Consider the following 25611-nt stretch of genomic DNA (forward strand, 5'->3'; position numbering starts at 1 on the left):
GCTGTATAGGACTCATTGTCAACACCAGGTAACTTCTCAGTGCGGTGTCTTGCGCAGTTGAAATTTTAAAACATCAAGAGAGATTTTATCTTTAAAAACACATGTTTTTGAAGGCAGTTTGTTTAGAGTAAAACTTGAAAGTTGATGGATTTATAATGTGGCCAAACACTAACTTAACAAATTATCTCATTAGCAAGAGGCTGACTGCTTTTATATGTTCCCAGGAAATAATGCTGCAACAGGTCTAACAGGTCCATTGCGCTTATAAGGGGAGTGATCACAATGACCTTAAGAAATGGTAACATTCCATCCAACAAGCAATTTTTAAATCGGGTAGATCAGAGGATCATTCTTAGCCAATACCCCTTTCCAGAAAATCAGAGAGAAATAGTGGTTTATATTTCATTGTTTCAGCCTGATGACCATGAATATTATGTATTTATACATCCATTTTTTTAGGTACCCTTTTCAAGATCTGTTAATACACATGCCATGAAAAAATTTGGTTTGAATTTTTAGATCTCTACTTCCATATTGGCTACTGAAAGAAGTACATCAAGTGGCTCAAGAAAGCCTTATTTTGAAATTCTTTTTTGGCAAGACAGAGAACATTAACCAGATTCCCAAAAAAAAAGTCACATTAGGTGTTTCCCTGAATTTTTCCAACATTTCAAATATGCAGCTGTTACAGGATGAGATCTGGTATTTTATAACAAGCCCTTAATATTGTCCACAACCTATATTTTAGAACATCGTATAGATTTCTAAAACCTGAGTTCTCACAGAGATTAGGATTTTTTCAGCTAAATCTCCAGCCTTTGCATTGTTAATGACAATTTTGAAATTATGACCTGAAAGGGAACTTCAAAGATTGAAAAACACACTGTAGTAGACCCCTGGAAATATGGTATCCTGATTCCTTTCAAATATTTATTGTCATTTGTTTTGAAGGTAAGGCTGTCCAGAATGGGATGGGAGAAAAAAAGGTTGCATCATGGATTTTCTGGTGTCAAATAGACTAACCAATAGACTCAAATTTATCCACATGTAAAACTCAACAACATAATTTATTCTTAGTGTTTTGGAGCTGAAGGTTCCAAAGGCACCTTAACCACCTGGACTCCATCATGGGCTGTGTCCAGGAGGAGTCTCCCCTCTCTTGGGCAATGCTGCCGCAAGATGGAGACAGGCCATGTTCCTCTGACCTTGGCATTTGCTCTTTGCTTTGAGAGGTGCCATTTCAGAAGCCTTAGCCCACATTTTTATCTCGTGTCCTGTCCCATTTAAGACAACTGAACTAGAAACTGACAGTGTTACTCCAACTTACACCCCTGTATAAAATGCCTTGTCACAGTTGCCATCTGTATTTGCCCAGAGCTTTTTGTGTCCTGGGGGCACAGTTGCATCACTGAGCCAGCTCCCTTAAAGCTAACTTAGTTATTTCTGCATAAACAGCTGTTTTCTTGCATGAGGATAGCAGCTTGCAATTCAAAAGCTTTAAAACCTGTGGATATATATAACATTCACTGAACATCCTAATTCCCTGTAACCAAATCCTATCCTTGCCATAGTTTTAAAGATGGTAAAGTGCCTGCAAAGTGCATGGGCTCCAGAAGTATGTCTTAGTGGCAAAAGTTGTAGAAATGCATTGATGGCACTAATTTTCCCTTTCAATGTGACCCAGGGACAGCAGGGCAGAGTGTTGCAGGAACACTGTCTCCTCAGCATTGTTCTTGCTCTGGCTCTCTTCATCTGCTCATGTTCAAGGTTTCTCAGCTAGTGAGGCAAACAGATTCAGCACTTTCTTCACCTGATACTTCTGAATCTATTAAGGTAAACTCTTTTCTAATTGGTCATAAATTCACGGACATTACTGATCTCAGAGCCCTCATTAATTTTCTTTTCAGGCCCTTATAGCAGCAGAGTCTTGGTTCACATGATTCTGTTTTCCTTAGAGTTTCCTACCAAAGTAGTACCATCAGTGAAGTGATCTGAAGGTCCTGGAGAATTGTAGAGAAGTGTTTGATTTTTTTTTTTTATTGTATATTACTTACCAAAGCAACATTTATCAACATTTGAGAGGGCTTAACAGCACTACTCAGGAACTGGTCTTTTATACATAAATGTATGTATTATACTGGAATTCCAGGTAGCATTATCATTATTGTGGGGTAGTATAAGATATGCTGTGCTAGATGGTTTAATTAATTAAAATGTATATAAATATTTATAAGCTATGTGTTCGTAATTTTAAAAGCATCCAGTGGCATAATATCAGGCTATTTTTCTGCATTATCTGGAAGCAGGATGTGTAAGCAGGTGGTCACCTGTTTACTTGATACCATATTTGTATGCACAGCCAACTGTGGGACTCCCTGTGCTTAACTTCTACAGCTCCTTACACCACCACAAACCTGACTAAATAGAGGTTAGCCTGAAGCTGTATTTATTTCAGTTTTGCATGTAAACAATCAGAAGGGGCCCATAAATAGTGTCTGTATCCATTTCTGCAGCAATGACCTCTTACGTAGAGAACATAGTCATATTTAATTTTGTCCATATGAAGGCTTTACTTATCACAAAGATTTTGGGCCTTGAGGGCTCCGTCTGTTAGGCTCAGCATCTGGACCTGGTGATACCTCCCCCTTTCCCCCAGTGAGGGACACTCATGAGGATAAATTTGGCACATTATGTTGCAACACAAATGTGAGACAGCAGATTTAATCTAAGCATCACCTCACTACCCTCCCCTTTCAGGACAAGTTCAGAGAAGAGGCTGGTGGTGCCTGTAATCCCCCTTTCCACTGGCAGAGCCTGTTAAATGCTCTTGCTTGGGACAGTCATGAACCTGGTTACCATGGTGACAGGGATGAACCTGACACTTCAGAGCACAGCTCAGGGAATCACACTCTGTGTTCACAATCACATGCAATTTTTCTTTCTAATAAAGCTACCCTAAAAATCTGTAATTTAGAATCCTGGAAGCAAAGCTTAAATGGATCCAAACCCCAGTGAATTTCTGGCATGCCTTCATCTCCCAGAAGCTGTACTCCAAGAGAGGAATTCTTTAGGAGCTATAGGGAAGGGATAATTGTGGAGATTCCCACTAAATATATCTTCAGCTTTCAACTTGAGAAAGCAAAATCAGTAGTGCTGTACCAAAGTGACCCATGTGAGGATATCTTTAAGACCTCACGATTCATGTGTGTAGTTTGCTAGAAAAAGTTGCACATCCTGTCTCCTGATCCCTACAAATATACATTAAAATGTTTTCAGCAAATAGAATCATCTCAGACTTTTTTTAAAACTTTTAATAAAGCTAAAAGGGATCTTCTCTCACTGAACTTGAATTTATTAATTAAATTTCAGACTTATAAAAATTTCCTTAATTGCACAATGATTATCACTGTAGCAAAGCAGTAACAAAACAAGACTGATGCAGGCAGAACAGTCTTTCTGGGCAGATGATTAAAACACAGGGCAGGCCAGTCTTAAAGAAAATATTTGTCATAGACTGTCAGTTTCTCAACAAGCCCTTTTCTCAGCTGGTAGACTGACATCTCCAGAGCTACCTTCAGTTTCATTTGATGTTATCATGATGTTGCCTTGTTGAACTCATTCAGATATCATTCCTGGATTTAATTAAAGGTTTCCAAATGCCACATAACAAAAGTGCAGAACAGATTATCTTGAGCAGAGCTGTTTTGAATATCAAGCTATGCAGCAATAACACCTGTTTGTGAGAATTCAAAGATCTGCCATAAACAGAAATTAACATTCAAAGAAAATGCAGTATAATAGAATAGCAGCTTTAATCATACATAAAACTAAGTTTCTTTCCTTGCTCACACAAAGGAAACCCAGCATAAAATGCTGTGAATGTTAAGAGAGTCAAATCATATGGTGAGAAGGTTGCATATAAAAATGTTGTCAAAACATCTGATTTAAAGCTGTCTTTTAGAAGGCTGGCTGTTCTCTTAGTGGTACCATGCAAACAGTCCTGCCAAATCCTACCAGAATTTTCTGCTTGAATAATTGTATCTGGATGAGTGAGTAGAATATCATTATCTTGATTCCTACACCATCTTCTTGGGAAGGTATAGGTGAATAGATTTTGTGCTGCGTGTCATAAATTCTCTGAGAATTTTTCAAGGCTGTGTGTAAATTTTGAACCACAGAAGGAAGGAGAAGACAGTAAAGAAATATGTGCCATGACTGGATTCCTTATGCCACAGTATACTTCAAAACTTAACTGTAAATATTATACATGTGCTCAATTTTAGAAGTGGGTATTGGATATCGTGGTGTTTGATTAAAAATGCAGTTAAAAAATTTAGAGTAATAAGGTACATCAGGAAATTGTGAAAAGATGGATCCTACCTCACCAGCTGTTAGAGTTTTATTGTCCCTGAGTTAGCAATGCTAGTCTAATTTAGTGCTGTTAACAGTTGAACTTCATGGTATTGATCATGGAAGTTGACTGATTGAATATTCTCCTTTAGTATCTATGAAAACAAGGAGAACAACTTCTTATATGGTGACTATTACTGGCTATGTTCAGACTCAGAATAACTGGATCGAGTTATTTTATGAACTTTGTGAGTGAGACTGTGGAATATGATTGTTGTTACCGTTCATTAGTTCAGGAGAACTAGATAAATTGCTAAAATCCAGTGCTCTCCTCCCAGTCTAGCTCATAAATCTTCAGTGTAGGCAGCTATTTTTGTACAGGGGGAAAATGTAGTTAATGCTCTATTTCAGATCAGAAACTCTTCTTGCAAATTTTATGGAAGATGAATTTGCATGTGTTGAAAACTGTAGGATTAGTTCTTTTTAGGATCAAAATGCAGAAAACATTGTGAGATATGCAAGGCAAAGACATCATAAAAATTAACACTTATTTAATGGTCTGTTAGAGTCAGGCTGGCCAAAGGAATTAGTAGTCAATAGAGAGTCCATTTTTATATGATCATCATTCTGTTACCACACGAGATTCTTTCTCAGATCAATAAATTAGCTTTTAATAGAGTGTGATGTTCAAGATATAAGAGGATTGCAGGACTACAGTACTAAAAACGAACATTAAAAATTTGCAAAGCAGGTGTTTTTATAACTAAGTATATATAACTAAGTATAAGTAATTTAGAGCATTTTTGCCCTTTTTAGAAACATACAGTAGTTAACTCCAAGTATCAGAATAATTGTCTCTCCAATTTAGAGATGTCCTGTTAGGATCGTGTCATGGACAATGTCAAAGGCTTACAGAAGTCCAGAGAGATGATGTCTGTAACTCTTCCCTTGTCCTCTGATGTAGTCACTCCATCATAGAAGACCACTTGGTTGGTTAGGCAAGATTGTCCTTGGTGAAGCCTTGGTTACTTGGGTTACCTTGCTTGACAAAACCAGCAGTTCAGCTAACAGAAGAGCCACTTCTGTAGGGAACTAAATCCTGATTGTCTTGTAGAGGGTAGAGAAAGCAAGTTCTCAGGGTAACCAGAAGTTTACTTGCTGCTGTAGTCCTTGTGCAAGCAGCAGCCAGGAGACACTCACTTATATGTACGTGTAGGTTCAACATATGAACAGAAGTTTTCTCTGTTTTTCTCTTTGGTTATGTTTGGTTAAGCTTGCACATAGTTATTACAATACACTTTGAGCTATCAAAGTTAAAACACAAGTAATATGAAATGCTTTCAAATGCATAAGTTTCATTAAATTATTCTATGCTACCTTCAAGAGATTCCTCAAAATAATCATTGCATGCAATACACATAGATTACAGTATGATTTATGTCTATGATTGCTTTCATATAGTCCCCAAATGTAGCAGTCTGGAGAATGCATATATTATCTGTTGCTGGAAATATATGTATAATAATCCTGGCTTCATTTAAGTGCCAAAGAAATTTTTCTGCTGATATTGGTGAGACAGGTATCGTTTTGCCAGTAGATTTTAGCTTTTTGGGTTTAGGAGGCTCATGCACTAGATTAAACACTTGGTTAATGTATGACTATTCAATGACATTTTTCTCAACTAATTTAGGACTCTGTGGTACCTTTCTAGTGAACACCAGCTTTATCTCATAAGTAGCCTTAAAGTTCATGGAATGAGTTACTGTCCCTTACTTCAAAAACCTTAATGTGAGGAAACAAGAACAAATGGTAAAGCAGTCGATATCCTCCTGGCTTTCCACTGCTGTTCAAAAATCTTGACAGAGAGCTTCATTTTGAAGTTACTGATGATCCAAACCAATCATTTCCTGGAGAGTATATAATAAAACACCTGTCCCTAAGTTAGCCAAATAAGTAAACACCCTTAGTAACCTTTCCATCAGATTTTCTGAGATGTGGGTGGTTGTTTCTCTAAAGTAACCTTTATGAATGAAACAACTGTATGTGTGGCCATGAAATAATTTTAAACGTCACTCTGGGAAACACGTATATTTTAGTTTGCTCTATCAAATTATAAGGGTCCTATCTTGCTCCAGGGAAATGTGAAACTGTTCTGTCACTCTTTCTCCTTTACTCTCTCATCACTAGTACTCCTTTGAAAATAACCACTGTTCCAATCAAAGCTCAAAACCTGTACTGTTGCATGTATTTTTGAGCCTTCAAGTTTTGAAGTGCATCTCCAGGTCACATCCAATCCCTGTGATTGTATTTTGAAATCTCTCAGAGACTTCACCTTAAATCTCCATCCACACAGCTAAATCTCTTTGCTCTCGCCTTAGTTATTTTGCAGATTGAGTATTTCTTCCTTTTGCTAGGTCAGAGCTGCCCAGCTGCATTCATATTGTACAATTCCAGACACAACAACTATCCCAGTCCTGCACACTTCCTCTTTACCCTTCCCATGTCCTTGCTGTTTTTCAGTACTCCATAGAGCAAACATGATTTTTTTTTTCCCCATTGGCATATTAAGCCATTTATATTTAGCTTAGATTTGTCTTTTGACTCTACTGATTGGCCTTTTGGCTCTACTGCTTATCAAATGTTCATTCACATTTGTCACATCCAGCCCAGCTAATCCTGGACTGGGAGTTGATTCATTTTAAGCATGGAGAATGTTGAATATCTTTATCTTCCAGTTCTGCCTCAAAAGTCATGCCCCTCATTTCCTTTGTTAGACAGCATCATTTGTGTTTCCAACATTAATTCTAGCTCATATGTGTTGTACCTGCACACACCACTTGTCTGATCCCCACTTTTACCCCTTGACACCTCAACAACACACAATACAAACAAAAGATATTCAGTCCTCACAGGTTATGTATTCAAGTGTGCATGCAGGCGTGTATTTACATAGAGAAGGAAGCATTTAGTGTTTCTGAGTAGACAGAGTTCAAGCTGTAGGTGAGAGAGATGATTATAATGATGAATTCTTATGATGATGATTAAGTTTTACGATTAAAGCACTGCCAGATCTCTCACTGTCTGTCTACCTCTCATGTGGGTGTCTGGAAGAGAGTATGTTCCTAACTCAGAAGGTTTTTCTGAGGGTAAGTTGTTACTACATGGTTCAAATACTGCTGAGATGAAGGTTACAGAAACAAGTAATAAAGAGAAATTTTAAACAACAGCATTATCCTTCCCTCGAAAGGTCCTATGGGTTCCCGCACATGGAATCTGAATAGAAATGATCTGTGTAATATGGTTAAACCCAGAAAGTGTTAGATACAATTATCCCTGATAATGACTGCCTTGGCTTTCTGACAGGAGTAGATTTTCAAGGGAGCAGTAGCCTTTCTCTCTTATGACTTCACCTTGGTTTTCATTCTGCTGCTTTTGGTGATCTGTTGAGAAGCATCCTAGTTTCAGACTAAAGGACACTTTCTGCGTAATGACATAGGCATGACGATACCAGCAGTTTGTAACTATTCCACGTGAAGCTGCTGCGAGGGGAGAGTTTAAGTGGCATCTGCTGCACACTGGGTGGAGAGTGAGAGAAGAAGGGCCAGAGGGAGAGCAAGCACATGGACCCCTTCATGCCAGTGAGTGGAGGAAAGGCCACAGCCTTAGAAAGCAGGAACTAGAGAACTGGAAACCATTTTCTATTCTACAAGTAAACATCTCATGGGATTTTACCCCTGGCTGAAACCTATTTATATTTTTCGTATTTTTACCAGGCTGGAAAAGCTCACATCCCTGATCCATTGCACACCAGGCTGTTATGCAAAGAGGTGCAGACTGAATTGCTTTGCGCTTTCCTGTATATTCTATTTTTCTCTCTGCTGTAACCTGTAGCCTCAGCCTACTCAGCTGTGTTACACAGTGGTTTCATCTCTCTGTAGAACACTGGTTTGTGGGTTTTTTTCCAGGGCCTATAAACAGAAATAAAACTCCTGCTGACTTTAGGCTTGACTTTGTGGATGACCTTATTTAGAGAATCAAAATTCCCAGTAGAATGCAGATCTCAGACCAGATGCTGTAAGGTGAATTAATGTCCAAAGGTGGACTGAAACTGGATGGAGAAGCACTGCAGCTTAAGGTTCAGATTGTGGCTTGGAAAAAAGTGTTTTACTATTTGTGTGTTAATGTTTTCTTACTATTCAGTGTTAAATATTCCATATTTAATATCTGAAAAAATATCAGGAAATAAGGTAATGGTGGTAAGTTGATGGATTGTCTCTCCTTTGTCTTCTGCTTTTTAATGCTGTAACTTATTTGGAAATCCAGGTGCATAAACACTTCTGCATGTGTGGAGGTGTATATACACATATGTATTTATTCACCTGTATATGTACACATATACTTGCTTTTGCAAGGAGGGCAACAAAGATGGTGAAGGGCCTTGAGAAGAAGCCACATGAGGAGCAGCTGAGGTCACTTGGTCTCTTCAGGCTGGAGAAGAGGAGGCTGAGGGGACACCTCATTGAAGTTACAACTTCCTTGTGAGGGGAAGAGGAGGGGCAGGCACTGATCTCTGCTCTGGGGTGCCCACTGACAGGACCTGAGGGAATGGCCTGGAGTTGTGTCAGGGGAGGTTTAGGTTGGGTATTAGTAAAAGATTCTTCACCCAGACAGAGGTTGGGCACTGGAACAGGCTCCCCAGGGAAGTGGTCACAACACCAAGCCTGACAGAGTTCAATTATTTGGACAATGCTCTGAGGCCCATGGTGTGACTTTTGGGGATGGTGCTGTGCAGGACCAGGAGTTGGACTTGATGATCCTTGTAGGTCCATTTCAACTATGCTTATTCTATGGTTCTGTTAAGTTTATACTGTGTCTATGTACATATGTGTAGATATTTAAACACGTGATGCCTCTGTCTATATTTTGACTACTGTTTGTAGTCAAATTGTATTGACACACACATATTTGAAAATTATCACCAAAAATTATTTCCTTGTCTCTCATGCTTACACATTTAAGTAACTTCTATTTTTGATTCATTTAGCAGCAGCAACAGAAGAACCTGAGGTGATTCCGGATCCAGCTAAACAAACAGATCGAGTGGTGAAAATAGCAGGAATAAGTGCTGGAATTCTGGTATTCATCCTACTTCTCCTTGTTGTCATATTGATCGTCAAAAAAAGGTAAGAGAATTATCTGTGCTGATTGATCTTTTTTTTCTCCCCTCCCTATCAAACAATAAAAAAGGGTGTTTTTTACAGGTCTTTAGAAAAAAAGTTTTAGGACTGGTAGGTCACACTGGTTTTTGGACTAGTTCTTTGTGTTTTCTTTTGGTTTTGCTGTGATTCTTAGGATGTCTTTAAAGAGAGGATTTCTTTATATTTAAAATCTGATAACTATACATTTTCTCATACCTATTTATTTCCAAGGGTTTTTAAGTTGGAGATGGAAGAATGTACAGAATATTAAAGTGGGTGGAATTGAAATTCATGGAGCCTTTTTTATTTTTTAAAGCAAAGAAAAAATAGTAACTTATTATTAATACACTTTTCATGCTTTAACCACTTAATATTATTTTCTCTATGCAGTTCTAATGAGTTATTTGTATCTGTATGTTACCCAGCTTGCAAAATAATGTAATTTTATACCTCTATTTATGCTCTTGTAAACCTGGAGTTTTTTCTTAAAAGACATACCACATCACTGTAAAATTATCTAGTGAGTCCTTAGTGCATGCAATTGTTTAAAAGTGTATTAATTTGAGTGAACTTACATTTTTTTCAGTGCTTTCTTAGACAGTAAGCAATATCGCCATCTTCTGGCACTGTTCAATGCTAACCCTGCATCCCAATCCTCCTCCCTGTAGTAACTTGTGCTATCCTATTGCTTGGTCAGTGTTTCAAAGCCTAGCCTTCCCAGTAGTTGCAAGTCTTTTCACCCGGCTTAAAATTCCATAATATGTCCCTGTAACTCCGTAGTTATAGTACAGAAACTAATTCCTCTCTCTCTGTGCACTCCCTCCCTGGCGGGTCCCCTTCACGTGGCACAAGCTGGTTTCTCTTGGATAGAACGAGCCCTTTGCCTTCCCATGGTGTGTGCGTTGCGTTCCCTTGCCTTTTGCAGGAGTTATAATAAAAAGTATTTTTGTAATTGTTGCGTATATTCCTCTGAAATGCAGCTTGCTATTAATTTTAAAGATTAAGATCATTCTCTATGTTATAATTACTGGTTTGCATTAGATTTTTTTAATTTATTGCCTTTTTACAATTATCCCTGGAGATATATAACTTGGAGAAGAAACGTCTGCATTAGAAACATTAGGTATGCTTATAGTGTTCTGTGTTAGTTAGCTACATATGTGATTTTTCCCAAAAGTGCTTTTACTTTTCTCTGTTGTTTACCTCTGTGGTTGAGAATTAACACATATGCAAAACGTCCAACTCATCATATGCTAAAAAAGACATACCAGTATTCCTTATTTACACAACTTTTGAAAAACAAAAAAATAAGTTGTTTTTCAGCTTTTAGGAGGAAATCTCTATATTGTAGCTTTGTAGCAAGGTATGTGCTGGGAAGTATGATCTTAGTGCGTGTTACAGTGGTCCCCTTACGTTTAATAGAAAATTCTGTGTGTGCATGTGTGTTTGTGTGTGAGAGAGAGACCATCTAACACTACAGTGTCAGTCACTTCCAGATGTGATTGACTAGTTTTGCAAGTAACAAACAAACAAACAAATCCATGTGTTTATTTTTCCTATCCTTTTTGCCTCTTCCTTTCAGAGTCCTTTTAGGCTCAAATTTTCACTATTGAATTGTTTGACCAAAGTCAGTTAATTATATCTGTGAAGTGATATTTTTAAATTTCCACTTTTGCCCCCTTCCCTCCTCTGAACCTGTGAAGGCAATATCCTTTTAGGAATTATCATCACTTTAAGCACATAATATTTCTAAACTCCTGTACTATTTTGTATTCTAAATAGGTGAGAAATTAACCTGCTTAATGAATCTTTAATGTTTGGCAATTTTTCATCATGATAGTTTAATTGGTTGGCTATTGCGTATGTTGTAGGTGTGTCATTCTTCTCCCCCTCTGCCTTTAGTGAAAATGGGCACTTATTTAATACCAGCTTTAGTCAAGTCTCTTAGAAAAGGCATAGGAAAACTGTGTTCCTGAGTTAAATCAGTCCATCTAGTGAATCAGGGCAATTCATATCATGAAGCCAGAAACAGCTTTAAAAACTCTGACACATTCACATATACACAAACACACTTCACTTAGTTTTGGTGGGACTGAAAACCAATCTGTCTGAATCATCCTCTGTAGTGTACCTATTCAGTGATCCATTATGTAGTATCCCTTTTGGTACCTGAATTGACCACAGCTTTTTAGATGGAAAAGTCAATAAAACAATGGTTTCTGCATTTTTATTAGTTTATTAAGTTGTATGCACAGCCACCACTATCTCAAACTGATTAAATGCAGCATTACATTTTATTGAAAAATGGAGTACTAAGCAGTTTTGTTCATGAGCTTGAGATGTTTTAGACTTTGCCTGATCATTTTATACAAATTGGTTTGAAGTTTTCCTGAATGAAGCTCTTAACAGCTTTTACAGACTTTTACTGGAGTAATCAAACCAGCTAAGAAAAGGGATACTGCATCTTTAACAAGCAATGCCATTTTTATTTTCGAAATCATTGTTGGACTATTTCCAAATGTCCTTCATTTCCTTCCATTTGTTTACCTTCCATATTTTTGACGCTTAGCATGTCTACATCGGCATTTCCAATTGTAAGATTTTAAAATAGAAAGCATATGTTTGCATCCAGGAAATGTGTGGTGTATATGCCAGTACACACATGTCTGCTGGAAATGTGCAGTTTTCTTTAAAATGTGTGTACTCATATAGCTACACATACTACGCATACAAACATATATGTATACAACTGTGTACTGATAAAGATGTTAACAGGAATGACAAGAAATTGTTTTCTGATTAAATGTATTTATAATGGAACCTTTATTTTTTGTGATGGAAAAGTAAAAAGCATATCTGCTGCACAAGATTTGTACACAGCTGTTCATTTGTCATGACATCTAGGCGGTAATCATTATATTATGCTGAACTGCATGTTGAAATTACACAATCCATTTAATTTTCAAAATATTTGGCAATAAGTGAAATCTCAGCATGTAATTTTCTCAAGTGGTCTTTCTAAAAAAACAAATCATTTTTATACGCTAGGGGTTTTTTGGTTTTGGTTTTTTTTTTGTTTGTTTTTAACTGCATGGCAAAGTAAGGCTAGTTTGTGCATGAGCAAGTTGAAATGCTAACCAAAGAAACATGAATTTTTCAACTTTTTTTTAAACGCACATTTCTCTGCTTTATTGGATGTGACAGAGTCACGCTTTTCATTCACCATTGCTTCTCTTTTTCCACTGTCTGTGATTTGCTTGCCAGGAGGAGCTACTATTCTTACTCCTACTATCTGTAAGTAGAATATGGGTGACGTACTATTTTACGTGTTTTAAAGATGCAGTATCCCTTTTTAAAAAAGAAAAACAGTCTCTATAATTTTTCCAAAGTTCTATTGATTGTTACTTTTTGTTGTTCTCAGGCTTGAAAAATTGCTTGTATCATTGTTCCTTTTATTCTTACCCTGTTGTTTCTTTTTTTTAAAGGGATATTGTATTTCTGACTGTATATTGAGACTTTAGCTTTTGCTACAGATTTTTCCTTAACTATCATTTTAGTTTATTATAATCATAATTTAATTTGCATTATGGTTCACAGCAACACATCAGACTGAGGAAAAAAGCTCTTTTCCCATTTCCTAGTTAGTGAACTGTGCCTGTAAATCACAAACTGAACTTTCTTCAAGTGTCAGTTCAGGAGTGATCTTGTGCACCGCCTCTCCTGTGCAGGTTGTAGGCAGATGCCAAACTTTTATAAATGGTTTATGGTCTGCCTCTTTTGCTTTTGAGGTGCTTTGCATACACATCTTTAAGTGTGGATCTTATTTTATGGCATTGGTTTGTATAAAGTTTTGCTTCACTGAAGAAAAACTGACTTTTTTTATACTTGTTGACCAAATGAGTTTTTGTGAGGACTGTGACAGTTTTGTCTGTGATTGAGCAAGCAGTTACACACCTCCTTCATTTTAAATAAATGCACAAAGCCCTTGACTTCAGAGGAGTTCTAGGCATGCACTTGAGTGCTTTGATGAAGTGGTGGTGTCCGATAATGATGCTCTTCCACATTTTTAGGCAAAATTAGTGGACTTCTTTAAACAAACTTAAAAAAAAAGATAAGCTAGTTTAGGTAACTGCCATTCTCTGATGTATTGTGACAAATTATAATTTCCTTGTTAAATAACAATTGCTTCAACTCAAGATAATTAACCACACAGTTTCATCCTATGATGAAGCACATTTCCCCTCCAACCACTGTAACACCCACCTGTGCAGATTCATCCAACTGAATCCTTTAGCAGATAATGAGAATCATTTACACTTTCTGTCAGCTTCAAGTCCTTTAACCTAATGATTCGCCTAACTATCACGAAGCATAGATTGCATGTGCCTTTAACTGAGTGAGGGAAGGAAAAAAAAGGAAAGGAAAGGAAAAAGAAGTCATCAAACTGCAAGGGAGCCAGGAGCTGTTGAACAATAAAGCTGTCCTCCCACTTCCCAGCAGCTTTGGGTTGCAGTAATACAACACAATAGGCCTTTTTAGGCATTGAAGCAGAGCCTAAGAATTAGAAAGTAGCTACTGTAATAAGCTAATAACATGAAAGCCTTAATAGCTGTTGATTTATTTAGCTTAGCTAGCAGGTTTTGTTACAAAGTGATGCTTCAAAGAAAAGCTTAATATCGTCGAGAGATGAGATGTAATAGTCTTTTTGTTCTGTTTCTGTTAGGAAAAGGTGCTCTTCAGTGTACAGAGACTATTTGAAAGGCTTTGAAACTTAAAAAACTACTTTGAACTAGAAATGCTAGTTTTGTGAAGGCTTTGATACTATTGGGAACCAGTTATAAAGCTCAAGCAGTTTCACTCTTGGAAGTTCTTATGGTCTTCATTTGTTCAACCAGAGTGTCATTTAAACCAGTTCCTCTTAAGTGGAAAGGAATGTGTGGAGTAAATGTATAAAATAAAGCATTTTAGGGGGGACATTCAACATTTTTTTTTTTTTTTTCATTTAACAACTGCTACAGAACTCCATCAAACAACAGTTTGATGAAAAAAATGATAGGTTTATAGACCACCTTTGGGATTTTTGTAGCGAGAATATTACTGAGTGGTAATTTTCCAACTATTCCATCCGTAGATGGAGAAAAAGAAGGGGGGAGGTGTTGTGGGAAATGTGACAAAATAAGGACCTGAGTCTGATTGGTGGAAGAATATATTATTCACAGGAGGGCTTTGTCCATCCATATTCTACATTGTGGTCCCTCATCATGAACCAAGACTCTTTACTTAAGAAACAGCCCTATGACTTTTTCTTAAATATGCACAAGCATGAAGTACTTTTGCCCTAGAGAACAGTGTAGGTCCTTTCTGGTGAACATTCCCAGGACTCAACAAGTAAATGGATGGATAATTTGCACTAATAGTCTTCATAGAATCCCAGAATTTTTTGTGTTGGAATGGACCCTAAAGATCATCTACTTCCAAGCCCCCTGCTGTGGGCAGGGACATCTTCCACCAGATCAGATTCCTCAGAGCCCCATCCAGCATGGCCTTGAAAATGTCCAGAGAGGGGAAGTCCACAACCTCTTTGGGCAACTAGTGTCAATGTCTCACCACCTTGATAGCAAGGAATATCTTCCTAATATCTAGTATTCTAATATGTAATAAGTGTCTAATATTATCCTTGTCTGCTCTTAGAATGTGAATGGCATATTTAAAGTTGGCAGTCCTTTTAGTCAAGAGAAATGTAAGATAAACACTGTCTAAACAATTACCAGAGCATTTGATGGTATTCTGTGCAGAAAAAGCTTATGAAGATAAGCAGTGTTTTAAATATACATTTTCAAGAACTCAGTGTCTTAAGTGATTGTGTCTCTCCCATGTGGCGTCAGATTTATCCAACTAAACAGGTCTGTTATCTGTTGTATTGTAGTCATGGTTTCAGCTGAAAACAGGGAGATTTCAGAACAGTGTAATGCATGTTACAGGTTTCTGCAGAACCAAGGTGCACCTCATGCTGCTCTGCATAGTTCCTGCTACTTGAGATATATGCTTTAAGTGCTGTAGGCTTTAAGTTATAATTAAAATATATTACCTTCTTCCATCTGACTCCTGGAGACAGTGAAAATCACTTCCAATTCTTTATCAAAAGGGGGGAATTGAGAGATATTTCTGAAATGTGTACTTTAAGAGCATTGGCTGTTAATTTGAGGGGTTTAGTTGTACAGATTAGGTTGGTCTTTAACTGTGATACAGAGTGTAAGACTGTTAATGTCAAGATTGCGATGTTCCCAAACTGCATGAAAGGGTAGAATGATGAGGGTGGTTTAGTTTTTCAAAGAACCAAAGTTCAGTATCAGGAACATAGTGTGGTATTCTCTTGTATCTTGTATATTGAACGGGCAGCACAACCTTTTACATAAAACGTAATATAAATATGTATTGAATAATTATGTTTCTTTTGTTACTTCATAGGTTTTTTGACTAACAAAGTAATTTAGAAGGTTACATGACTCTTTTTCCCAACAAGGCAAGCAAGGGGAATGAATTATCCATTTATAAAATCAAAACAGATATTTAAATGGAGATGGTTGATAAAACTGCATGCACAGATGCTTCTTATTTGTCATTTCAGTTAAAATGTAATTATATTCTCTAATTTGTTTATATTAGTGTAATTACTCCACAGGAAAAAAAATTACTACCAGGCTACAGAAGTAAGCACTTCTGTGCTTACAGCATTTTTGTGTGTGTACAGAAAACACAAGACCATGACTGTTTCATAGCAGGGTGCACAGTTTTACCAATTACATGCTGAAAAAATTGTACAAAGGGAAATAAGTCAAACTTTTCAGTCACTCAGGATTATAGAGAATGATTACTGTAGACACAAATGTTCATCAAATATTAAGGTAGTTTACGTTTTGTCTTTTTTTGGCTGGGCAGCAAACTTGCAAAGAAGCGCAAGGATGCCATGGGAACCACCCGCCAGGAGATGACCCACATGGTGAATGCCATGGACAGGAGTTACGCCGACCAGAGCACTCTGCATGCAGAGGATCCCCTGTCAATCACATTTATGGACTCTCATAACTTCAGCCCCAGATGTAAGTAGAGAGTGATAGATACTCCAGAGTGTAGGTGAATATGGAAACGCAGAAAACAATTCTGCTGTTAAGGAAAATTGTTTTGAGCTCCAGCTTTTCCAGGAACACTGGTAAAGCAAAAGGCTGAGTAGGGATATTTGTGTGTTATCCTTATTGGAATGCGGGAAGTTATTTAATTAAATATTTGCATGTGCTTTCACTATGCAATGATATTTGTTTTAGGGAAAGCATTATACCTATTCTAGAATAACTCAGTTAAAACTTGAAATTGAGTTTTCCCTCATGAGACTATTTAATGCCAGCACATAAAATATTACTGCATAACACCGTGTCTGTCATGAAAAATAATAATATGAGGTCCAAATTAATTTCTATTTTTTTGGCAGCAAGGACATTACAACAGAAGGAAACATTGACAATTTTTATTGCTGTTTGTGAAGTTTAGGAACAAGCTTATTAATATATCTGCAAATTTGTTCTATATTTGTATTCATATTTTATAGAGATGCCAACTGTCTGGTTTTGAAAAAGTTTGGGCTTCTGACTGTTAAGGGTTATAGCTGCCACTGTTCAGCACTCTTGCCTCCCAACATCTGCTCTATACCTTGCCAAAAGCAAGATACTCCACTGGCAGACTGAATATTTCAAAACTAGTGTATAAGTTACAAAGGGATACAGTTCTGCCATGGAGCTGGTAGGAACCTGAGCTTCGCACAGCTCCATGGACTTGTGGCTTGGCTTTAAATAGATCTGAGCTGCCTGAGCTGCTTCTGAAGTGCCATCTTCTGGGAATGGCACTCCATATCCCTTCTTGTCTCCAATACCGCTTACCATGCTTGAGCAAAATACATCCCTTAAGGCTCTTAAGATCTTTCCTGGTTGTTTTAAGGGAAATGGGTTTTGGAGTAGGGTTTGTTGCTTGGTTTATTGAAGCTTACCAAACTGCAAAATGCTAACATTTTAAGTGTCTCATAACCAATTATAAATGGGAGTTTAGTATCAGCCTGGTGGTTTTTCTACACAGTTTTGGCTGGAACAGTTTGAAAAGTCTCCAAAGTTTGATGTCTTATTGGCATTGAAATTTGTGGAGGCAGGATTGCAGAGACATTTTGATATGGACTGTGATGGTGGATCCCAGGCTAAGTATTCATCAGGAATTTACATGGCTATTAGTGAACCAGGGCTGCCAGGCACACAGGCAGCCTTTCAGATGGACTGATATGATGCCAAGGCCATGAGCTCCAGCCACCACAGCTGTCCTGGTTGGTTGGCAAAGAAGTCCAACATCACCGATTTCTAACATCCTAGGTATGTGATTTTTTGTGTATTGGAGGATTTGTTTCTCCTGACCATTGTCTGTGCTAATACGAGTGTTCCAAGCTTTCAGGGTTTCCTGAAAGTAACAAACTTTTCAGGCAGATTGTTTGAGAACTGGAGCTTAATTCTGTCACAGACACGTTGAAATTATAATTTTTTGTTCCAGACTGGAACAAAAACAAATCCTGGATTCTGCCATTTCTGTCCGAAACAGTGCATTTATCTCTGCATGGTTCTTGTGATAATGAAAGATAAAATTCTATGAATTTTATTCAGACATCTGCATCTGTGTATCTGTGATTTTCCTGTACTCATTATGAGCAATCTCTTTGGTACTGCACATTAAAAAAGCTATTAACAGTAAGAATGTATATAATTTTTTTTAATTACCTGGAAAACTTTATAGAAATACCATTTTATTTTGAGATTAGCTATTCAACTATTACATGAGAGGATAGGTTTAAAAGGAAAGAAGTGAGTTCTATGAAAGTGAACCTTTATTGTGAAGTGAAAAAACAATAGTGAAGGAGGAGCCCTTTCAAAAACTAAATTGCATGCAATGTCTTCTTTATTTCATTTCAGTAAGGATCTCTTTGCTCTGATCATTACATTTCTGAAGTGTGAAATCACTGCCTTTCATTCCTCTTTTTATTCAGGATGCTTTCTGGAACTGTATTTGTTCTGGTTTTCTCTTGTAATAAAATTAATGGAGTTTAGTTAACACTTGGTTATACTCTGAAGTATATTGTTTTTATTCTTAAAAATACATAAATTAAGGGTAATGTATTTCTTCATGGGCTTTGTTTTCCTACAGTGCCCAATGATCCACTTGTGCCGACAGCTGTGTTAGGTGAGGACCCTAGTCCATCATTATCCATTCCTGCATGAGTTTTGTCTCCTTGCATGGTTGAACGTTGAAACAGCTTGTTTTATGTAAAACTATGCTGTTGCCAGAAAATAATTCTACTCTCAGTTCATCAATTCAGACAACTGACAACAATTTCAGAATAAAAATTATTTTATATACTCATTAAGAAGTTATTCCTAGCCACTGCTAACTGAAGAGTAAATGAGGAAATATGTAAATGGAAAATACTAAAATTTTTCTCCCCAGAGCTTTGAAACTGAGTTCCAATAAACTGATATGTGAAACTAGAGCTCTATTAAGATATCTTTACAAATAAAATGCAGGTCCACATTAGCATTTTTTGGCACCCAAAGCTCAATTTTCTAAGTAAAGAGAATGAGAAGAAAAATAGAAAAGGGAAAAACTTTCAGAATATCTAAGAGGAAACAACAACTTTCTTTGCATGTTCTGAGCAGGTACTTCTGTATACTTGTATTAATTACATAATTTAGTTGGCAATAACTAGTAAATTTTTCAGCTTTATACTTACTTTAACAAGAAGAACATACATTGAAATGGACAGACTGCCTATGTCAATGCTGCATCTAACACTGAATGCAGGTTTTAGTGTTGGTTTTTTTTTTTTTTTTTAAATAAGATAAAGATATAATTTATACTCACATTTTCGGTTGGATAAACACAATGTGCAGTATTGGGTTTCAGTCAGTTGCTGAGGTTATTTTAGGATAAAAGACAAATATCAGGAAGTGGATGTGAATGTAGACAAGTTGAAAATTAGATTCCTAGAAGTAAAGCTTAAAGGGACCTGGGGGCAATTAAATCCCTTCACTGCTTTGAAGACGGACATTATACATATAATACAGATTCTTTATGGAAATCGTCTCATTATGTTTTAAAAATCTGTAGCAGTTTTGCTCTTGCACTGGAATGTTCCAGTGCCTCAGTCCTTCTTAGTAAAAATAAATTCCAATTCATATTAGTATTATTTGGGACCCAAAGGTCAATTTTTTGAGTATTAATTACTACTAACTGTTACTACTAAGTATTATTAATGCTCACCCCTAGTTTTTCCTAACTAGGCTTATCTAGACTAAATCTTCATTGCTGTGGATTGAGCCATTTCCTTTTGAGAGACTCCTAGAAAATATGGAAAACTGGCACATTTCTGTCCTTTCAAAACAGTCTTTTACACATTAAAAGGCTCTTGTGTCCTCAATTATTTCTCTTTTAGTTGAGTTTAACCCCATCATTTCACTTGTAGCTGATGTTTTCTAAATTTGTTGTCATTATTTTCCTCTGAATGCTTTCCAACTTTCCAAGTCATAGGCTGAATTTTAAATTGCAGTGCCCCAAATCAGGCACAGTTCTTGGAAGAAGTCTTAAAGCTGAGCTGAGTGGAATAGGTACCCCAATGCCCCACTTTTACTGTTTCTGCTAAATGAACTGTATTTTCTCCTTTTTATTGTGCTCACGTTACTGACTTGCATTGAGTTATCTGTAAAATCACAGTTATCATTTTCCAGTCTATGACTCCATTCTGCAGTTATATATTTCACTTCCCTTTCCAACACACACTATTGTTGCATTCACCATTCAATTCACCTTGTTGATTTTCACATTGTCTCCCAAATAATCAAGAGAACTTTGAAGTCTGATCCTGTGAGGTACCTTCCCATACTGCCATGGTATTTGCTGCTGTGGTAGGCACAGTTACAGACAGCTGTGAATACCAAGGGCAAGGAACTAACTGAAGAACAGCTTAATAGTTCCTGTCTGCATTTCCATTTGCTAGTAATTCTATTCTGGGCATGATAATCTCTTCCTATAAGCAAACCATTGATAGCTGGAAGAGATAATATTTTTCATTGAGTGGACTGAAATAGTGGAGAGAAGTGTACAAACTTTTGGGCACACCATGTAGTAGAGGCTGGGTACCTGTAATCTTGTTCTTTGGAACTGCATAATTTGGCCTACTCCATTTTCATATAGCCTTTGTTTGGCCCAGCATGACAAAACAGTTTTCTTCTGCCTTATTTAGAGAAAAGGAATATTTTATGGGTTCTAAATCATAGCACATGTTTTTTTATATGAAACTCTTACTACTTTGTAGCTATGCTAGTTTTCTTTTTCTTCATGTATCAGTTATTAATGCTGCTCTCCATTCTGTGTACATTAGCACTAAGTTAGTATGACAATTTTGCTTTTCCCAAGTCCCTATTATTACACTGATAGTATAATAATGTGGCCCTTATATTTTTTAAACGGCTTTCATTGTTACATATTGTGAAGATTTAACAACTTTGAATGTCGCTTTCTTTTAGCCATTTTCTAATATAGTCCTGAAATAAATTTCTCATGTTCTGTTCACTCATTGTTTTTTGCTGCTTCAATGGGTTAAAGTGCCTATTACTGGTAAGTATTCTGTGAGGAATGGGGAGAACTACAAATCCTGAGGTGGTTTGAAATGTGTGTAATTTAGTAGGGGTAACACTACAATAAAAAGTGACTGCTGCATATCACTCATATTGTTAGGCAGGTTAGTGAGGCATAAATGTACTGAAATTAGCAACTTGGGTGCTAATTTTGAAGAGTTGGATTTCTCAGGAGATTTAATTTCAGAAGGCATTAATGGTGTTTGCATTGTGGTGTAATTGTACAAAATTCAACCCTTGGGGCATTCATTTTTTTCCCAGAGTGTTTTGTCTCCTAATCTGGATCCTTTGCAAGGAAAACGGTAAACTGATTTCAAAGAAGTTTAGGAGGGGTTGACTACCCACTTCTCATTCCAATAGCTACTTAGATTAGAATTTTTCTTCCTGTGCAGATTCATTTGATCTGATAATTAATAATTTGAATAAAATAACTATTTCACAGAAGGGATTGACAAAATGTGATCACGTCATGCAGCTTTGACATTTGGTTTTGATATGAGAATTGGTGTAGCACAGAGCATTACAAGAAACTTCTTTGCTTATACAGGGCAAAAATTGTGACTGAAATTAGCACACTCAACTCAAGTTTCATTTTTCTACTAAAAGACCTGACTTAAAATGACCACTCTGTAGTGCTGATTCATCTTCCTAAGTGGAGGTGGTGTTCTGAAGTGGTGGCATAATTGCTTCTCTTTTTTACTGGGTTCTCAATTCACTCTTTGTTGGCTTTAGACAAATTATGTGCTTATACCACTATGGAATTATTCTAATTTATTGTTTAAGGTATAATATTGCTGCTGATACATATTAGCCCTTAAAAAGTTACTTTGGTTGATAGAGTCTGGAGTTTCCAAGTACATTAATGTCATGAAGTTTTGTAGCTTCAAATAAAATGCCCCTCAGACATCTTTATTGCTGGATGAAGGACTGCAAAATTTTGTATGTGTTTGCTGTTAAATTCTTTTATGTGCTTCACAGTATTCATGTGCTGGAAAGTAAGTGCTTTGCCTTCTCAGAAATTAGAGATGTTTTTGAAGGAAGAGGTTCAAAATAGGTATCAATATGTATAGCAGCAGGTGTTACTGCTCTGTGGGTACGTAATGCACCAATTTCTTGTGAATACAGATGAAAATCACAGTGCAACAGCAGAGTCCAGCCGACTCCTGGATGTCCCTCGTTATCTCTGCGAAGGCACAGAATCCCCGTACCAGACTGGGCAGCTGCACCCTGCCATCAGGGTGGCTGATCTCCTGCAGCATATTAACCTAATGAAGACCTCTGACAGCTATGGATTTAAAGAGGAGTATGAGGTGAGATCTCCAGTGGTGGGGCTTTGCTAGGAAAAATCCCTTTGAAATGGGCAGCCTTTTGTTTGCATTGTACTGCAAAAGGATGGAACCAAATGTCATGGGCTTAAGTGAAAAACAGATTAACAGGCATAAGATTCTTATATATGTAACCCAAAAGTGAAGTAGTAAATGGAGTCCAGTGATTTGAGCCTTTGCAACTGCCTGGTAGAAAATCCCTGTGTGTTCCCTAGGGTATAAAAAGAATCTTTTTAACATATTGTAAGAAGTTGCCACTCTTTTGTTGCTGCTCTTTAGTGGAAATGCTATAATTAGTTATGTGAGCTATTTTTAGTGCAGATCTCCTGGATTAGGTTAAAGTAAAGAGTTTAACCTGCCTGGTTTTGCAAGAAACATTGACTGGAAGCACTCTCCTGATTTATTTTAGCATCTCAGTAGGGCAATACCGGGACATAACTCCAGCTGAGAAGCAGTAAAGATATGATAAGAGTAGTAACATCTTGAAGTTCTAATTAAACCTGCCTGAGCATGTCTACTTACAGCTTTATTGTTAAAATGGAAGCAAGAAATTCCCAGCACTGGAGGTAGAAGATGAGCACAGATTCATTTCGCTTCTGGTCTCTGAATCTGTTGTGATTCTTTGGGATTAGAATATCAGGCAGGACACAGAGTAAAGATGGGAGTGGGACTGCCAAGTTTGCTCAAAATACAGCTAGGTTTACAATGAGTTTTCTCTGAGTAAGTAATCTCTTCTGACACAGTTTTCAACCTTCTCTCCTTTCTGCAGCTGTCTCTACTGTAAACATAAGAACTGGAATAAATAAATGTGTGGTTTTTAAAAGAATATTATGCTCTTTTCCTCTCTTTTACTTGCTTTGTTATGCTCTGCCTAACTTCAAGGCTAAGCCCAAGTGTTAGCCACTGCTGGGGGGGAGGGTGGTCCCTGATGCCATATCAGGGGTTTTCCTGCTTGCTACTTCTTCTATCACTATACATGACATCTATTCCCTGCTTTGGGCTTCTGACTGTGCATTAAAGTTCTGATTCCATGGCTACTGTGTATTTTCTGGAGAGAACTTACCCAGGATTAAGAGAACATCTGGAAGGAAGGAGTAGCATAGACCTACAACAGCTGTAAAATATCTACAGGCAATGAAGAGAAAGCCAAGGAGAAATAAAAGCTGCTTCTATCAGTAGTGAGAGATCAAACTCTTAAGAATTCAAAAATGTAGAATAATTTTGCTAGTGGCTAGAGGGAGGGATATGATGAAAGGCAACAAGAACAATGAACATTGACAGAGGAGAGTTCCTGATGGCTCTGTAGGAAGGAAAGCTGTTTTACTAAATAATATGTGGAAAGCAATGTAATGCTGTAGTAAACAGGCTGTGTATTACACTGTCTTGTAAGAAGAGTGATCAGTCTCTCTGTGCTTTCTCAGTTTACTGTCATTCCTCCATAGCAAGAATGTAGAAGCAAGTTTAGCCTTCCGGCAATTACAGGATTTGAAATCCCTCTGGAGTTCCTCAGTGAGTTGCCTATTTACCGGTAGCAGTCAGAGGGAGAGAGGCTCCCTTCTTCTCTAGATATTTCTGTACCATGGTACTGCCTGGGTGACCAGGGCAGGCGAGCAAAGCTGAACTTACTTTATGGTGGGGCAGTTCTTTTAAGCTGTTATTTTTGGAGATAAATTAATGGTCAGAATGTTTTCTTTCGGAACATTTTTATTTATAGAGTTTCTTTGAGGGGCAGTCAGCTTCTTGGGATGTCGCTAAGAAGGATCAAAACAGAACAAAGAACCGCTATGGAAACATTATAGCATGTGAGTATCGGTGTCCTCGGTTTGAGCGATAGCTCTACTCGTGTGTTACTCGGGCCATGCTCTCTCTTCCTTTGCAAGTCTCCGGTGGCACAGCTGCTTAATACCTGCAGTGGAGAAGCAGGACAGTGCCTTTTTCAGCTTTTTTTGTTGTTGTTGTTGTTGTTCTTCTTCACAGTTCAACTTTCTTCCTTTTATAACTCAGGCTGAATTTCGCATTTGCATCTCTGTTGTGCAAGCTGTGGTAAGCATATACGGGCAACAAACTGGCACTCATTTGGACGCTGATTCTGTTTATTCGCAACTTGTATTGTTTGACCCTTGCAATTGAACATGCAGGAATCACGGTGCCGGACAAGTCCCTGAAGAGTTACCTCTTCATCGAATCCCAAGTGCATTGCTAACTCCTTTGTCTTGATTTCATTAATGTCTCAATATGAACTTGAGCAGGCTTGGGTTGGAAGTGAGGAAAGAGTAATCAGCATTTTTGGTTTTCTAGATTACCAGCAGTGGAGCTGATGTTGAAAGGGACTTTGAGCAAGTAACCTGGTTTCTTTGTGTCTTTTTAACCACATGTAACAGTGCCAATACCTTTCAGCTACACTTAATGAAATGTAGTGAATGTTTTTTGAAGTAATTGCAGACCTCAGACAAAATGGTTCTTTGTAATTCTGTGTAAACACTTCATATTTAAGGATTGTAAATTTTGAGGCACTTATGACAGCTGATTTTGGTTTTCTAGATGACTTACCATTAATATCTTACTTAAAAATCACACTTCAAAAAGGCTCCGTAACCACTTGGTTTTTACAGATGACCACTCCAGGGTGATTTTGCAACCTGTTGAAGATGATCCATCTTCAGATTACATTAATGCCAACTACATAGATGTGAGTGGAATGCACAGCTTTCTCCCTCTCAATTTGCCATCTTCTCTATGTGAAATTATTGCATGTTATGCTACAAAATTATTGAAAGCTTTCTTTTATTAAGAACAAATGTACACTTTCCTTGTTCTACGTCCTAGTACTCACTGACATTGTTGTGCTTTCTTTCACATCTGACTTTGGTTTGGGCTGTAGATTTGGCTGTACAGGGATGTAAGTACCACTATATGTGAATAACAGCATCCTATTGTAAATATTTAATATAGATATTGTTATTAATTACTTTCCTCTTCTATTTTTATCAGTTGATAACTATGCATGCCTCATCTAATTTA

At 37.3% G+C, this 25611-nt stretch overlaps 1 protein-coding gene across 17 annotated transcripts in view; it reads left to right on the plus strand.

The window, feature by feature from the left end:
* The window catches only part of PTPRK (protein tyrosine phosphatase receptor type K), a 387506-nt gene that overhangs the window by 340669 nt on the left and 21226 nt on the right, over window positions 1-25611 (plus strand). For 2 of the 17 annotated variants that reach the window (XM_039568293.1, XM_039568296.1), the window contains exons 14-23: window positions 9395-9533; window positions 10630-10671; window positions 12813-12842; window positions 16479-16648; window positions 18780-18815; window positions 21234-21245; window positions 22391-22575; window positions 24305-24392; window positions 25203-25279; window positions 25472-25489. In XM_039568293.1, coding sequence (XP_039424227.1) covers window positions 9395-9533; window positions 10630-10671; window positions 12813-12842; window positions 16479-16648; window positions 18780-18815; window positions 21234-21245; window positions 22391-22575; window positions 24305-24392; window positions 25203-25279; window positions 25472-25489 — 797 coding nt within the window. The remainder of the gene's footprint in view (window positions 1-9394; window positions 9534-10629; window positions 10672-12812; window positions 12843-16478; window positions 16649-18779; window positions 18816-21233; window positions 21246-22390; window positions 22576-24304; window positions 24393-25202; window positions 25280-25471; window positions 25490-25611) is intronic. The other 15 variants (XM_039568295.1, XM_039568294.1, XM_039568298.1 and 12 more) reach the window with 15 other exon arrangements.

This window comes from Corvus cornix, chromosome 3 (genome assembly GCF_000738735.6).
Source record: "Corvus cornix cornix isolate S_Up_H32 chromosome 3, ASM73873v5, whole genome shotgun sequence".
NCBI classification, from domain to species: Eukaryota; Metazoa; Chordata; class Aves; order Passeriformes; family Corvidae; genus Corvus; species Corvus cornix.